Source organism: Colossoma macropomum, unplaced genomic scaffold, assembly GCF_904425465.1.
Source record: "Colossoma macropomum unplaced genomic scaffold, Colossoma_macropomum, whole genome shotgun sequence".
Classification (NCBI taxonomy): domain Eukaryota; kingdom Metazoa; phylum Chordata; class Actinopteri; order Characiformes; family Serrasalmidae; genus Colossoma; species Colossoma macropomum.
Genome location: NW_023494789.1, coordinates 46,118,815 through 46,136,031, shown reverse-complemented (window position 1 = coordinate 46,136,031; position 17,217 = coordinate 46,118,815). Strand labels below are relative to the sequence as shown.

At 40.6% G+C, this 17,217-nt stretch overlaps 1 protein-coding gene across 3 annotated transcripts in view; it reads right to left on the bottom strand.

The window, feature by feature from the left end:
- myh11a (myosin, heavy chain 11a, smooth muscle) overlaps positions 1–17,217 on the bottom strand; it is a 49,161-nt gene that overhangs the window by 13,648 nt on the left and 18,296 nt on the right. For 2 of the 3 annotated variants that reach the window (XM_036571503.1, XM_036571506.1), the window contains exons 5-26: positions 14,518–14,617; positions 13,422–13,448; positions 8,550–8,642; positions 8,383–8,446; positions 7,319–7,417; positions 6,913–7,056; positions 6,676–6,771; positions 6,457–6,575; positions 6,162–6,314; positions 5,899–6,072; positions 5,442–5,615; positions 5,145–5,259; positions 4,665–4,858; positions 4,316–4,437; positions 4,037–4,106; positions 3,174–3,334; positions 2,976–3,084; positions 2,197–2,328; positions 1,867–2,073; positions 1,403–1,540; positions 869–992; positions 201–372 (exon numbers count right to left, since the gene is read on the bottom strand). In XM_036571503.1, the coding sequence (XP_036427396.1) occupies positions 201–372; positions 869–992; positions 1,403–1,540; positions 1,867–2,073; positions 2,197–2,328; positions 2,976–3,084; positions 3,174–3,334; positions 4,037–4,106; positions 4,316–4,437; positions 4,665–4,858; positions 5,145–5,259; positions 5,442–5,615; positions 5,899–6,072; positions 6,162–6,314; positions 6,457–6,575; positions 6,676–6,771; positions 6,913–7,056; positions 7,319–7,417; positions 8,383–8,446; positions 8,550–8,642; positions 13,422–13,448; positions 14,518–14,617 (2,787 nt within the window). The remainder of the gene's footprint in view (positions 1–200; positions 373–868; positions 993–1,402; positions 1,541–1,866; positions 2,074–2,196; positions 2,329–2,975; positions 3,085–3,173; positions 3,335–4,036; positions 4,107–4,315; positions 4,438–4,664; positions 4,859–5,144; positions 5,260–5,441; positions 5,616–5,898; positions 6,073–6,161; positions 6,315–6,456; positions 6,576–6,675; positions 6,772–6,912; positions 7,057–7,318; positions 7,418–8,382; positions 8,447–8,549; positions 8,643–13,421; positions 13,449–14,517; positions 14,618–17,217) is intronic. The other variant, XM_036571505.1, reaches the window with a different exon arrangement.

Here is a 17,217-nt window from a genome sequence, read left to right as displayed (position 1 = left end):
TCCAAAGCCTCCAACACATCAAACACTTCCAATGCCTTAAACATCTCCGACACTCCAATACCTCACCATTTGAGGGGGCTGTGGAAACTACTGTGATTATTTTCTACACGCTGTGATACACCTTGTGCAAAACTCAGAGACATCCATCATTTATGTGAATATATATATGTAATTAATATCGTGATAACTGTGATAGTCACCGTGCGAGAGCGGCCTGTAACTCCTCCTCTTTTTTGGCCAGTTGGGCCTTCAGCTCTGCGATTTGAGCCTGAAGGTCAGCGATCTGCTCCTGAAGGTCATTAGACTCTGCCTCCAGCTTCCTCTTCGCTTTATCCAGCTCCTGACGCGTCTTCTCCTCCTTCTTCAGCCGCACTGAGGATCAAACACATGCTGTGATTATTAACAGTTGATAATTATTATCATTATAATAACAACAACAATATCACTACAGTATTATTATCAGCAACTGTGCTGAAATTCAGAATGAAGAAAAATGCACTGTTCAGCAGAAAGAGAGCAGATGCAGTTTCATAACTTTCATAACTTTACACAGGGGTTATTATGGCATGAGTTATTATGGGATGATGATTATTATGAGATGAGTTACTGAGGAATGAGTTATTATCAGATGAGGATTATTATGGGATAAGGATTATTATAGGATGTGTTATTATGGGGATTTTTTATGGAATGAGTTATTATGGGAAGAGTTATTAGAGGTTGATTTATTATGGGATGAGGATTATCATGGGATGAGTTATTATGGGATGAGTTATTATGGGATGAGGATTATCATGGGATGAGTTATTATGAGATGAGTTATTATGTGATGAGGTATTATAGGATGGGGGTGTTTGATTGTTCAGACCTTCCAGTTCGGAGATCATGGACTCGTGTTTGTTCTTGAGTTTGGTGAGGTTTTTGGATTTCTCCTCCTCTTCAGCCAGATTAGTGCTGAAATCAGCCACTCGCTCTTCTAAAAGCTTCCTCTCCTACACACACACACACACCACACATGTTGATGTCTACATCATGTTGGGCAATATTAGAGACTATCAATATTGGATTACTTTATTCAAATATTTGACAAACATATTAAAAATTAACATCAATTAACTAAAAAACTATAATATTACAAATGAAACTCATAAAAAATTCTAAACATTAATTTATAGAAATTCTAAACATTAATTAACTAAACACAAATTTTAAACATTAAAAAATTCTCCCACTCTTAAGTCTACAGACTACCAAATTTTTTCTGTGTGAGAGCTCTGTACTCTCTCCTGTGCATATTCTGTACTGAGAAAATGTCTTTATGTTATACCCAGTTCAGCTTCTCCCTGCAGTCTGTCAAGGCAGTTTCAGCAGATGAACTGTGAGCTAATCTGAATGTTCTCACCTTCAGCAGTTTGTTGTTCTGGTCCTCCATCACTAAGATGTCATCCTCCAGCTTCTTTATTTTTCCCTCACAAGTCACCTTCTCCAGCTGCAGCTTCTGCCGAGCGTCCTCCTCCTCCTCCAGATGTTCTTCCAGTTCCTGACAGCACAGGATGAACAACAAGATGCTTTTACATCAGACTGTATAAACAGTAAAAAGTGAAAAGAATTTCTTCTCGCTGCACTTCAGCCATCATATGGATTTGTTCAGTTCCATCAGCAGCACCTGATTTTATTTATTTCATTTAATGAAATATTGATTAGATAAACCAGGTATTGGATGGTGACTGTAAATACTCGACTTCCTTCAAAAAGAGGATTGATATGCAGAAAATGACTTACAAATTAGTTACTGAGTATTTTTATTGTATTTTTAATGTATGAGTTGAGTCGAGAGCATATCTGGGACTCCTCGGTGTAGCCCACCTGGATCTGCTGGTGCATCTTTTTCTTCTCCACCTGCAAGGCGGCGCTGCGGTCCTCCTCCTCCTCCAGCCGCGCCTCCATCTCGTGCAGGATCTCCTCCAGCTCCTGCTTCTTTGCAGCTAAGCGCACCCTCATCTCCTCAGCTTCTGCGAAGAGCTCCGTCTCGGCCTGGAGCTGCTCCTGCAGAGCGTTACGCTCCTCCAGCAGCTGCAGAGAAACTTCATTAATCCTCACTCACCAACATCCACATCTTACAGGTAAGTATGCAGGAACTGCAGGGAAAACAACACAGCAGTGAAGGAGGGAGGGATCTTCCTGAGTCTGCAGTACCTGCGTGTGCTTCAGCGTGATATCCTTCAGCTCTGTCTCAAATTTCTGGGAGGATTCTTTGGCTTTCTGAAGCTCCTCCTCCTTCAGGCTTAACTCCTCCTCCTGACGGGTCACCTGCAGCAGAGGCTTCACCTGCAACAGGTAAACACACATACACACACACACACAACTCAATCACTGTGCAGACAACAAACTAGCTTTTAATAAATCTAAAATGAGCTCCCTAAAGAGCAGTACAGAAAGAAATACAGTGTCAGGAGAACCTCCCGCATTCTGAAAAGAATGTAGAACCACTGAGAGGAACCAAGACTCAAAAGAGAAACTTCATAGAGGTTTATAAAACACTCTTAAAAATAAAAGTGGCCAAGAAGTGTTCTTTGTGCAAAACAATAAAAGCCACTTTTGATATTATGGAGAACCTTTCAATGGATGATTCATTAGAGAATCTTGTTTGTATATTAGATGTTTGAGTGTGAAGAAGCTTTTTAAAGTTTAAAGAATCTCCACATAATGTAAAGGTTCTAGGAAGAACTAAATGGTATGATCCATGTTAAGGTTTTCTTCACGCTCACAAATCCCTTTTCAAAAATGGTTCTTTGGGGAAACAAGCATGGTTCTTCTGTTACATGGGAAGAACCTATGAGAGGAATCATGATTCAAATGGAGAAGCCACGCTCCTCTGGACCACAGTGCAGTTACAAGAGTAGTAAACAAACTCACACACACACACGTTCTTCTAAGCAGTTCTGTTATCAGAAGATGTTCTAGATAAGACTGACCTTAGTGAAGAGTCTCCACCACTGCCAGTTCCTGAGTTTGAGGTATGCTGCGCAGTTCCTCTGGATCACCCTCATTGCTGTCAGCTGCTGCTGCCTCTTAGCAAACGCCCTGCACAGGTGAAGAACAGGTGTTTAGGTGAGGAACATGGTCGGAGTTGTGTTTCAGATACTCTGACTCTGTGTAAGAGGGGTTCTCACTTCCTGGCGAGGAAGCCCCTGGCCTGGGCCTGGAAGGCAATGATGATGACGGTGATCTTCAGGTCCCTCTCCTCCTCCAGCTGGGCCAGAACTCCGGTCCGGAAAAAGATCTTACTCTGCCCGATTCGGTACAGGTTAGGGTCCAGATCCAGGTGCTTAATCTGCAGGATGAGATTTGAATAAGAGAGAGAAACTCAACTGTGAAGCAATTAAACAAGCAGCAGTTCAGGGTTAGCAGATCTCACAGTCAGTACTACAGTCAGTACTAAAGTAGGTACTATAGTCAGTACTGCGGTTAGTAAAAGTCCAGTCAACACTGCAATAAGTGCTATCCGTACAACAGTCAGTGATTCTGTTAGTTCTGCTGTTAGTACCACAGTCAGTATTGGAGTCAGTCAGTACTATAGACAGTACTGGACTCAAAACAGCAATACTGTAGTCAGGACTTTGGTCAGTACTGCTGTCAGTTCTATAGTCTGTGCTGCAGTCAGTACAATTGTCATTACTGCAGTCAGTATTATGGGCAGTACTTAAGTCAGTATTATGGTCAGTACTACAGTCAGTACTGCAGTCAGTATTATGGTCAGTACTTAAGTCTGTATTACAGTCAGTACTACAGTCAGTTCTGCAGTCAGTATTATGGTCAGTACTAAAGTCAGTATCATGGTCAGTACTAATGTCAGTATCATGGTCAGTACTGTAGTTAGTATTATAGTCAGTACTGCAGTCAGTATTATGGTCAGTACTGCAGTCAGTATTATGGTCAGTACTGCAGTCAGTACTACAGTCAGAACTATGGTCAGTACTGTGGTCAGTACTCTAGTCAGTGTTGTAGCCACTGCTTAGCATTGTAGTACATTTACCATTAAGATGCAGGCTTGTTTACCATCCATAAATCCTTTAGGAATCGCGTTAGCTGCCAGAATCTCATACCTGAAATCCATATTAGATGAAATCACAATGTAACATACATATCTCAAAAATCAAAATATCACGTTGTGTGTCTAATTATAGTCACTTCCAAAATGTAGGCCTGTAGTGTGTGACCCCTCATTTACAATCAGGGGTTTGTGTTTACACTTTGTGTACAAATTCTTGATGTTGGTTTGATGCTGTTTAGGGTTGGGGTTGAATTTACTGACCGCTGTCTGAACTCCTGGAAGACGATGCGGTTGGGGAAGCCCTGCCTGCAGATCCTGATACCTTCCAGCACACCGTTACACCTGAGCTGCTCCAGGACCAGGTGAGCGTCCAGCTTCCCAGCCTGCATAATACATACACATCAGTCCATAACCTTAAACACATTTATTTCAAATATATACAATCTGTTCTTAAAAAAGACTGTTTTCATTATTTAATTTACTATAAATTATTCTGTCTTACTCTTCTGAATTATCAGCAGTTCTGCAGTTATGAGAATACAGAAGACGCTCAGCGTTTCAGGAATTAAAGCTTTAGGATTATGAATTTTGTTGGATCTCTTAGACGCACCCTCTTCTCGTGGTTGGGGATGATGCAGCGGACGAAGTTCGGCTGTGTGTTGTGCAAAGTGGTCATCAGCTTGGCCAAGGATTCTTTATACAGCTGGCCGACGGTACGGAACATCCCCTTCTTCGTCTTGGAGGAACTTGGCATGGAGCTGTCAGACATCTTGGCAATCGTCTCCAGCCCGACCACTCGATCCACTGAGAGACGATTTAAATCAGGAAAAATCTCATCATTTAAACCAGTACACAAGTGTGGTTACCCATGAGAGAGGAAACAGCATTTAATGAAATATTTATAATGTAAAATATGCAATAATGGTTTATCTGCTACACTGCAGCTGGAGAAACAGTGATTATTCCATTTATACACTGAAAAGAGTATTTATGTACCTGCAGCAAGCAAGAGCAGGACTACCACTGCACTTCACTACATTTAAACAGTCAACTAGCCATTTATTTAGTACACTAAAACCCTGATACTGACCATCCTTCCACAGGTCCTGCACGAACATGCTGGAAGAGTTGTTGAGCAAAGAGGTGACGTTATCGTTCAGTGGGTCCATGTTCTTAGTGAGCCACGCTACAGCGTTATAATCCACCTACATCAGACAGACCAACCACAGCATTAACTTTGCACCTTCAAACTCAGTACACTACACACACAAAGCGCTTTAATGAAGTGCAACAAACTTTACATTCAAAAGTAACCTTTAAAGAATAGAAACCATTAATGTCACTAGTTTTAAATGAAAACTATCTGTTCATACATTTGGGAACTCACCCTTCCAGCATAATGAAGCACAGAAAACTCAGTCTTGTCCTTCAGCTGCTTTGGTTTAGCAAATTTGACATGATTGACGTGAGTGTTTGTGAGTTTCTCTACGAAGGAGATGTCTGTGGCCTTGGGGAACCAGCACTCTTCATCCAGCAGGGCCAGGATACCTGGGGGGTTGTTCTAGTGGGTTCACAGTAAAAACAGATGAGGCTCAAGACCCACCTTAAACTGTCTTAGACACAGAGGCTGCATTTGTGCAATGTGACAATAAGTTCACTTTTTTATTGTTGATGTATTGTTTGACAAACAGAAATGCTCTAAACTGTTCATATGATCCACAAAGTCATTCTGACAGACTGTAATACACTACTGGAAGTGTAGGGGGTGATATGGCTTCTATTGTTTTACTGAACCATAAAAGAAGAAATCTCTTGCAGTGTGGAGGAAATTTTAATAGACTTACCGGCCTTTCAATCAGCTCAATGCAGGGCTGCAGGTCGAGGCCGAAGTCGATGAAGTTCCACTCGATGCCCTCGCGCTGGTACTCCTCCTGCTCCAGGATGAACATGGTGTGGTTGAAAAGCTGCTGGAGCTTCTCGTTGGTGTAGTTGATGCACAGCTGCTCGAATGAGTTGTCCTGGAGGAGGATAATAAACACTGCGGTTACTCTACTTGTCATTACTCAGGCCGCATCCTACCGTTTCTGAAGCACCGAAGCTCGCAAACCTCAAAGATTTCAAAGCCAGCAATGTCCAAGATGCCCAAGAAGGAGGCTCCTTGACGTTTTGTCTTGTCCAGTGCCTTGTTGACCCGGCCCAGGATCCAGCGGAATAAACGCTCATACGTGGCTTTGGCCAGAGCCTCCACTGCAAAATCAGCCTGAAAAAACAAGTAGAGCATAAAAGGTGACTGTGTGAATTTGTGTCCTCTGTTGATGCCAAAACCTTCTTCAGGGATCTGTTTCTACAGTAAACTCCACCGACAGCTGACCAGTTAATTTGTTAACAAGTTAAGTCGTTACCTGTTCTTTGGTCTGGGCCTTCTGTACGACCTCACGACCCACTTTGATACGAGGGGTCAGAATGGCTCTGGTGAAGTCTGTCACGTTGATGCCTGAGAGATGACACACCTTCTGGGCAGCTGATGGCGACAAAAGAAAAGTGCATTTTTAAAACAGGTTGTGATTTTTTGTACTGATTGTTTATTTTTTGATCATCAGACATTCTTGCAGAAATCTCACCGGTGTTATCAGGCATGGTGGCTTGCTCCTGGTTCCTCTCCTTCTTGAACTCGATATTCCCCAACTGCAGCACAGTGGACACCACTTTGAGGATGCCTGAAATGGAAGAGAAGTTCAAAACAGTTTAAATCATATTTCTACCGTTCTTCCTTTACATGGCGTTCTTTAGGCATTTCACTAAAAATAAGTAACATTTTCAAACCGTACTAGAATTAAACAGTTTCTACATGTCCATACCTATCCTCTCCTCATCGCTGAAGCTCATAATGTTCATAGCCTCCATGGTTTCTTCATACATCTCATCATCCTGTTGGCCTGGGATCTGCACATGGCCGTTCACAAGGAAGCGGTAATTGCTGAAGTTCTCCAGCAGGAGCTCCTCTGGTGAACAGAACAAAGCAAAGTGTGATGTGAGGAACAGAATGGAGTAACTATTTCAGGATAGTTGTCTGGCCAAAAGGCAAATGCAAATGACAGAAACATCCACTGTGTGCTATGTGAACTCAGTCGCTAGTGATCATAACTGTGTTGCCTGAAGAATCACACACATTCAGTGTGACAAACTGTATACAGTTTGAAATAACAGTTTGAACACAGTCGAAATAATCAGTTTCTTTCACTGCCCATTCTCTAAAGCTCTTACCACGCAGTTTGTCTTTTGCGCCTGCCACCATGTAGTAGAAGATGTGGAAGGTTCTCTCTGTCTTTGCCTGTCTGATACAGCGTGACTTCTCCAGCAGGTCTGAGGGGGTCTAGCATTAAGGAAACACTCTCAATCTCCCTCTGTCATAAAGCTGACTATGGAGTGGATGTTCTGCCGCAAGGGTCCTACAACCACCTGCCCACCTGCACAGCTTTCAGACCCCCCAACTGTTCCACCACACCTGATTCAGCTCAGCTGATTATCAGCCCTGCAGGAGCTCACTCAGGTGCTGTGAGGAGGGAGTCCGTGCACAGTGAGTTCCAGAACTGGAAGAACCCAGATGTACTAGTCCGGGGCTTTGGGTTGGGGGACTGAGAATTAAGATTGGCAAAGGGTAAAGGATGGGAGTTGGGAAGATAAACTTTGGGAACTGTAAATCAGGGGAAGGGATTTGGACTGGTATGAAGAAAGGGTAGAAGATTGGGGTGAAAAGGGGTTTAGCATTGTGGGTTGGAGGTTGGGACTGAGATGAGGTAAAGACTGGGGATTGGAATGGGGTACGGCTTGAGCGTTAGGATTGGGATGGGATAAAGTTTGGAGATTGGGACAGGATAAGGATGGAGGATTGGTAAGGATTTAGGACTGGAATAGGGTAAGGCTTGGGGATTGGGTTTAAAATGGGCAAAGGATGGGCATTGGGGGGTTAATAGATTGGGGATTAGGATGGGGTGAGGTTTAGGGATTGGGATGGTGCAAGGACTGGGAATTAAGACCTAGGATGGAATAAGGTTTGAGGACTGAGCAAAGGGGCAAAAAGGGTAAGGATTAGATTGAGATGGGTCAAGGGCTGAGGACTAGAATGGGGTAAGGTTTGGGAATTGGGATTGGGATATGCTAAGGGTTGGGAATTAGGCTTGGGTGAGAGTTTAAGGATTAATGATTGGGCAGAGGTAAGGATTGAGGATTGGAATTGGGATCGGATATAAACTGGGATGGGGTTTGCAGTGATGTACAGATCTGTTAAAGGGACAATACGTAAAACTCATCTTAGTGGGAAAAGATACAGGTTTCAATGTTGGCTCCAACGATGTATCCCGTTACATCAAAGTTAATTCGGATAAATTTGCCCTGTGGAAAAATAGAGGGTTTCAAACTTTAGGATGTGGTTAACTATTCAGGATTTCATTAATTTGCAGTAAAGCCAGCAACACCTTTCTTAACTGAAACTCACAAATCGTGACGAGTTGTCGTTTTTGATGGTCTTGGCGTTACCAAAAGCCTCCAGAATGGGGTTGGCCTGCAGAAGCTGCTTCTCCAGCTCCCCCTACAGGTCAGACCATGAGCGTGAGTTGCACAAAATGGAGGTTAATGCACATTTTGTGATTGTGTGAGAAACATGAAAAAAAAAAATAGGCAGATAAAAAATGTAATCACCAACTAACATGGGAGCAAAGAAGAGAAGAAAGTGACATGCTGGAGAAATAAATGCACAGGACAGACGCAGACAGGAAACTGGAGTAAATTCACAGATGAGGCAAAAAATAAAGGGCGTTTAAATCCCAAATTTTTGAATTATGATACTTTTTAGATAAACTGTTTGGCTGATTACATTCTAAGCCTCCTTTTTGTTCTGTTCAACATTACTGCTGTCTGTTTTCACAGCTCAGGTGCTTATGGGGTTCAGGAGGTCTTCAGGAGTCAGTCTGAGCTGAGAAGTGGTGAATAATCTATAAACCTTTAGGTATTTATCTTGTCCTGTAAACTCAGTCAAGTGTAAACACACTGTAATCCCACATGTTGTTAACTCTAATAAATTAAGTCTGTTGTATATAAAACTGAATAATCCGACACATTACTCAACTACTTCATGTTTTTGATGATTTCCTATATTTAAATGGCATTTTTGAGTTGAATCAACTCACTGCAGTTAAGTTTAGTCTGTTAGCAGATTTGAAGCCACCACATTCAGAAACTGAACCTGCACTGCTGTTGGTTTTAATCGTTTCTCTCATTAAAGTTGCTCAACAAATGTGTAGAACTGAAACTCAGTGAACTGTTATTTAAGTGAAATACAATTTGATACAATCCTATTGGGTAAATTTTTTTTCCCCTATTGGTTTCTGGCTCTGTCTATTTGCGTATGTGTTTTCACTCCACCCAGACTACCTTTCCTCAGGTGTAACCTTTTCAAATATGATTTACTCAGTTTCCTGACCTTGTGTTTGGCTAAAATTACAAGTTATCGTTCTCTCAGCTGCTGTGTGGGGGTCTGTGCTGGTGGACTAAGTTTTAACCCTTCAGTATTTGGAAAAGTGGTTAATATTACTTAATCAGAGAAAGTTTCGTAATTAAATTAGAAATTAGAAATTAGAAAAATCAGGTCACAAACATTTTATTTATTCTCACATGCAGGGTTTGGTATCTTAAGTACACTGAACTTAATGCATATTTTATATGCATATTTCTAATTAATATTTAAGTTAATTGCAATAAAACAGAAAACTAAGTAGCAGTCAAAGTAGAATTATGGGGTATAACAAAAGAAAAAATTAACTTGCCTTTTAGGCGTAATAACTTGACATTTAAAGTTACACTAACTCAACTTTTTTAAGGCAACTGGTTTCTTCAGTTTTTAAGTAAGTTTAACCCATCTGAGCTCACAGTGCAGAATCTAACTAAATCTATCTAAAATGGCTGTGAGCCTCAGTCTGAAGATGATACGTCCCTTTAGACAGACACAGACGATAATCCCAGATTTACATCACAAGTTACAGGCGGGTTATTAGACACGCTTTACCGCATAATTAGATTATTATTCCTGACACATGACCAGCACAAACTCACCCCAACCTAAATACACTCGAACCTACACACAGACAAGTGGACAGGAGGTCCACTTATTACTGCAATATGTGCTTGTTAATCTTGTTTGACGTATGTTAATAGGCAGTTGTTTAATACAAAGCCGTGAAGTCAGTTTAAAAACAGCAAGCAGGAAGAGGAGGATATGTACCAGAGGCAGGTGAGCGCTGGGAAGGAAAGCAGATCTGTGGAAGCTTCAGATGATCACAGAGAGAGAGAGAGAGAGAGAGAGAGAGAGAGAGAGAGAGAGAGAGAGAGAGAGAGAGAGCAGAAGGAGGAAAAAAGAAGATAAATGAGAGCCGACAGGGACAGAGACATGTCTCCACACTCTGCTGGAGAAAGGAGGACAGAGTGAAGATTATAAAACATTCATAAAAAAAACGCTGGGCTGCTTCTGAGAGAGACGAAGAGTCTCTCGGCCCCCCGCGGCAGGGACCTTGCGGCTGCCGGAGGTCCGGAGCCCCTCTGAGTTTGCGGGTGTGGAGGGTTCCTCTATGACTCACCCGCATGTACATGACCTTATTTGGGAAAACTAACGGCCTCCACATTCCGGCTGCACGCAGCCATGTTTACTGCAGTGAGAGGGGTTATCAGAAGTGGTGCTCAGTAAAGACCAAACTGTGCATGAAGGTGGATCTACTGCTACTGTCCCTACACACACCCTCTGTGAGGCTCATGCACACTTCACAGACACAACACAATCCAACACAGCAGGGCAGGGCTGCACGGCCAACACACGACATCACTGGCCTCAGATACACACAATACGCATCACCATGTTTCACCTTCCAGAGCTCTGAGAAGATGGAACAGACAGAAGGTGGAACAGCCCTGAGCAGAACTTTGAGAAAACGACCTGCTATGTGTGTATTTGGGTAGCGAATGTTTATGTGTTAAAATAAAACACTGATAATAGAATAAATACAAACAAACAATTTATCTGTTAAACATCTATTGTGATCTGCTGTGTGTTACAGTCCTAAAAAAGAAGGTTCTTCGAGGGTTCTTTAGTAAAGAAAATGGTTCTATATAGAACCATAAATATTCAAAGAACTCTTTGCATGATTAAAGGGTTCTTTGCATTGCATGAAATGGTTCTTCAGATTGATGGAGACTGTGTTGGTTCTATATAGCACCAAAAAGGGTTGTGCTATTGTGATGACGTTAAGCTTGTAACAACAGAGGAGCCCTTTTTGATGGTATATAGAACTAACACATTCTCCATCAATCTGAAGAACCGTTTCACCATGCAAAGAACCCTAAATCATGCAAAGAGTTCTTTGAGTGTTCATGGATCTATATAGAACAATTTTTTTACTAAAGAACCATGTTTTTAAGTGTGTAGCTGAGCCATTTTCTCAAAGATGTCCAGTATCTACAGTTACCATCCAATATGTATTGATAACTTGGTACCACATTAGAATAAGACTAGCCTCAAAAATGGTTTAAAATGAGTTTACCAACTAATAATATTAACAAGCTAATGAAACCATTTATAAATGCTTTACAAGGGTAGTCTTATTCTAAAATATTACAAATTACTTTATAGAAAACAGAACTTACTATATTTCTAACATGTATTTGTGTAGTTATGTAGTTATGTAAAGTACTATAAGTATAATAAGTGCACTAATTGTAATTGTAATTAAACATGCAGTTTAATGTCATTAAAGTACTGATAATATCCACAGTTAGCTCAGAAAAGCTTAAGTAATCACAGTAATAATAGTGTGGTCATGCTGTCCAGCCCTATAGGACCTAAACTAAAGCTAATCGTCTGCTTCAGTGAGGTTCCGGGGCGGACTGTACGCTACTGCCCGCCTGTACACAATGTTAAAGTGCTGTATGAACGCGTATGAGGGTCACAGAGGGTGCTAATTAACCTGTGCTGGATTAAGAGGTGAAGAAGACAAGAGAGGAGATGAGAGGAACACCGTCATGCTCACACACTGTGCTCCAGGGTGACTGTTTCAGTGCCAGCGTCTCTGTTTCTCCTCTGGCACAGAAAGAGTTCAGTCAATCTCAGATGGGGGAGTTTGGTCTCATTTACAGCAACAGGATGTTTGTGTTCTGACAGAGAGCGTCCCTCCATATAAGACTTTCTCACACGGTTCCACTCGCTGTGAGGCGGCATGCAGGTCTAACACTGACTGTACAGTGAGTGCAAACCAGCGGTCAGACTCATTAATGATCATCCAGCTCACAGATCCACTCCAGATTAACGTCTTCAGACTTTTACTCACAAATATGGACATAAAATAAGTGTTTATCAGTGTAAAACAAAGATTTTAATTCTAAATTAATACCATGAGCAATCGTTATAAAGCTGACGATTTTCCAGCTTTGATATGTCTATAGCAGGCTTGTCAAACTGGGGACCTTCCAGGTCAAAGTGCTGAGGAGATTAGCATTTACCCTCATCTAATGCTCTGAAATCAGTTCATAATGGCCTTGCTAATTAGCTGATGAGCTGAATCAGGTGTGTTTAATGAGGTAGCGTGGTGAAGTCTGCAGTGTTGTGGCCCGCGAGGACTGGAGCCTGACACATGTGGTCTACAGTAAGAAGTAATTATCATTTTTGCATTATTGTGGTCTGTTCTTCTCAGCAAACCGTCTTCAGTTCCTCAAGGTTAAAAGGGTCCCTCTGATGAACGCTCCAACTTCTCCTCAGACTGAGTTTCTTGGCTAAAGAGATTAAATTCTGCTCTAATATCTCCCACTACCTTCATGTTTCCTCCGACGGCATGTAATTCTCCAGTGTTTACAGAGAGGCAGCTTCACATCTTGTTACTCCCACCACCATACTTCACTGTGGGAGTTCTCAGGATCAGATGTTTCTTTGTCCAAATACGATGTGCTGAATTATTACCAAACAGTTCTGTTTCTGTTTTGTTTGATTAGAGAAAATTGGGCCACATTTACCAATACCTCTTAACCCCTTTAAATCTCAGGCTTATTACATACTAATGCTTATTATTCAGTAACTACAAGGACTTCAATGCAAACTGGATGAGCTATTTTTTATTTGTTCATATCCATATTCAAGTAAGAAGTCTGAAGACATTCTGTGTGCAGATGTGAGGTGGATCTGTGCACTGGAAGTTTATTAAATAATGTAAATAAAAATGTCTGAACACTGGTTTCCTCTCAGTGTAACACACACACATACAATCATTCACACACACACAGTCACGACCTCATAAATCCACACATCAAAACTCCGGCATTCACTTCTACTCACATAGGCCAACTGCTGTCCTGAATGTGGCTATTTGGGGGAAACTGAAGTTAGATTAACTCTGAACAGCTGAGACTGAAGCGCTCTCTCTCTGATAAAGCCATAATTCAGTCCTGCACTCAGTTTAAATGGAGGATGAAAGCTTGTGCTCCAGATATGATGACATCACAACATCAGGGTGACATGACGCTAACTGGCAACATTAGCTTTCATTCGTCATTTGTCACTTTTTTTCACTGCCTGAATTATCACTTTAACAGTCCTGAGTGATCAGATTGATCCAGACAGACAGGCAGACAGACAGACAGTATGTTTTCATTAACAATCTAACGTGAGTCTTATTACTGTTAACCCTTTATCTCATTTTAACCAGTGAACTGTAACATTAAACATTTTAATCATTCTTTTAACCAGTGATATTAAAATGTTAACATATTTACAGTTATATTAAAATGTTAACATGTTTACAGTAATATTAAAATGTTAATTTGTTCACAGTAATAATAAAACATTAAAGTGTTTACAGTAATATTAAAACATTAACATGTTTACAGTGATATTAAAACATTAACATGTTTACAGTAATATTAAAACATTATTACAGCAATATTAAATTGTTAATGTGTTTACACTTATGTTAAGCTGTTGCTGTGTGATCTGAACAAGCAGTAAAATCTACAAAACAGCTTTTTAATGTAATTTGCATTTAATGTTATATGGTTATTAGTTTCTCTTTTAGACTGTGTTTTTGTTTTGGTCCATAAATATGACTCTACCTTTGTGATCACTTACACACCTGCAGTGTAGTGAGTGTGTGTGTGTGTGTGTGTGTGTGTGTGTGTGTGTGTGTGTGTAGGTGTGTGTGTGTGTGTGTGTGTGTGTGTGTGTGTGTGTATGTGTGTGTGTGTGTGTGTGTGTGCGCATGTGATTCGGGCTGGCTGTAGACATTATATTAAACATTACAAACAGATATTAAACATTTTTAAATGTTATTAATTGTATTAATGCTATTAAGGGTATTAAGGTAATTAAAGGTTACTAAGAGTCACTAAAGGTTATTAAAGGTAGTTAAAGCTGTGATTGGTGTGCGGATACCTACAGCACTGGTGTCTTTCTTGCCTTTATGGGAAGAAGCTACCACCGCAAGGTACTGGATCACTTTCTTAGTGTTCTCCGTCTTTCCAGCACCGGATTCACCTCTAAAACAACCAACACACACAAAATACTGTATTAATCACAGTGACAGAACAATCACCACACATCACAAAACATCATCACCCATCACATCACATATCACCACTTATCCTATCAACACTCATCACATCAACAATCATCATATCACATACCACCACTTGTCCCATCAACACTCATCACATCACCAGCCATCGTATAACATAACCACTCATCACATCACCAATCATCACATCACATATCATCATTCATCACATCAACACTGATCACATTACATTGCCAATCATCATGTCACCACTCATCACATCAAGTCATCTCATATCACATCACCACTGATCACACCAACACCCATCACTTCATTAATCACCACATCAGAACATCACATATCACCAATCATCACATCAAAACGTCACATCACCAACTATCACATCACATATCACCACTCATCAGATCACATCATATCACCACTTATCATATCATATCATCACTTATCAGATGGAAGAGAAAATTCCAATACGAAGCTGGTGAACAGGAAGTAAACTTTACATGTTAATGTGTAAGGTGAGTGTGAGATGATTTAGTCATGCAGTCAGCACCACACTAATTGGTGAGATATAAGCTAGATAATACAATTGATAGATGGACTTTTTTAAGCCCAGCTGAACCATCACTCTAAAACATCTTATTAAGATTTCAGCAACTAATAAGCTCTGAATAAAAAGAATCTGCAGGAGGAGCTGGACGAGGAGGTCAGCTGGAGCTGCAGGATGATCTGCAGAAGGAGCTGCAGTGGGAACTGCAGGAGGAGCTATGACTGGTCAGTGATTGGTCATCCTGAATTACAGTGCTGAGTTAGTCTTTGATCTGTGATGCTCTGCTCTCCTTATAAGGTAATAAGAGGGATCCAGCAGACTGAGTGAATCCAGAGAAGGAGCTTTCCTCCGTTCAGCTCTCAGAGCTGCGCTCAGAGCCGTACACGGGTATTCAAGGGGTTCAGGAACTCAAAGGGGAAAATGTAGAACTGCTACTGCTCTACACTGACAACCTGCAAGCCGACCTCTGATAACAGGGCTTTAATTTTAAAAGAATTAAACTCTTCTACGTGTTTTATTCACTCTGCATTAAACTGTATTAATTATGATCTGTATTAGTACAGAACCAGAGAGATATTAGTTGCAATAATGGTCAATGAACACTTCTGAAAATTATTGAGCATCTTTTAATCAACTTAATTCACACCATATTAGTGTATAATTCCTGTATGTTCTAGATAGAATCTGGAGTTTATTGCATTGGAGCGAATAAGACTTTGATACTCAGTAATACCTCAAGATGTTCTACATTTTTCAGTTCAGTTACATCATCACTAATAAGAGGCTATAAAGTGCTAAACAAGTTTTCAAGTGAATTAGAATCACAAATTCAACACCTGTTCTTAATATTTTGATTGAAAAAACACTGAAAATTACTTCATATATGAGTGTATTTTTCTGCATTTGTTTGTTAAAATGAGTTGAATCTAATTTATTCCCCCATTTGTATTCTATGGCTCCCAAAAAGCTATGAAATGTTTTTTTAAAATATGAGAGCTTTTTGGTCAGTGATTGGTCATTCTCAGAGTTAGAACTCTTTAAAAGCTCCTCAGAGACCCACACATAAATCACTGTTTTATACAACAGTAGAAACCTGCTATATATACACTGACCATGAGGGTACCTGAGGGCAAAATGTCAAACTCTGACTAAATTAAATTTGACTAAACTTGACTAAATTTAATTTAAATTTAATTAAATTGATTTATTTTACGGTAAAACACCACTGGCTTTTTAATTTAGTCCAAGACTAGGCTTATTAGGGGTCCTAAAGTTCTGAATGTGGGCCCAGATTCATATAGATACAGAACTTACATATCTAAAAGAATATTATATTAGAGCTAACGTAGCTAACAGGTGATAAAATGCTTAAACTCCACCAATTAGTTGTTAAGTTGTTCGGTATCTTTAATAGACTTGATTTTACGTTTTCTGACACTGTATGAATCAGAGCTATCTATAAAGATGGAATTTGCAGTTCAGCTATTTTAATTTACAATTTCAAACAGACCCATCAAACAGGAGGAAGTTTACAGGAGCCAGACCGCCCACAGAGACAGTTTGGAATCTGACTGATTAAATCAGGATTCGAGCGATCCGATTGGTCACTGCGCTGCAGCTCAGGGTGGTTTCCATTTCCTTTAATGCTAAAACCACCAACAAACACACATTTCTAAACATTTTATCTCATATTCAGATTAACCCTGTAAGAGGCAGATCACCTGTAAAGTCGCATCTTTAGCGAATCCCTCAGAAGGGAAACTGAGGATCTGTTTTACAGAATGTCTGAATGTTCTCTGAGGGATAAAACATCTACAGCGCACGGACAGTGATGAGTCAGAGACTAAACAAATAAACAAACACTGTTAAGTAAACAGGAGTTAATCTGGATTTAGCATCAGGACTGATTTCCTGCAGAGAGGCTAATGGGCCTAAAGAGGCTGTATAGAGGCCCTGCAGTGGCCTGACCCCTGACCCCTGACCCTTCTGCCCGTTCCCACTGTGAAGAGACATTT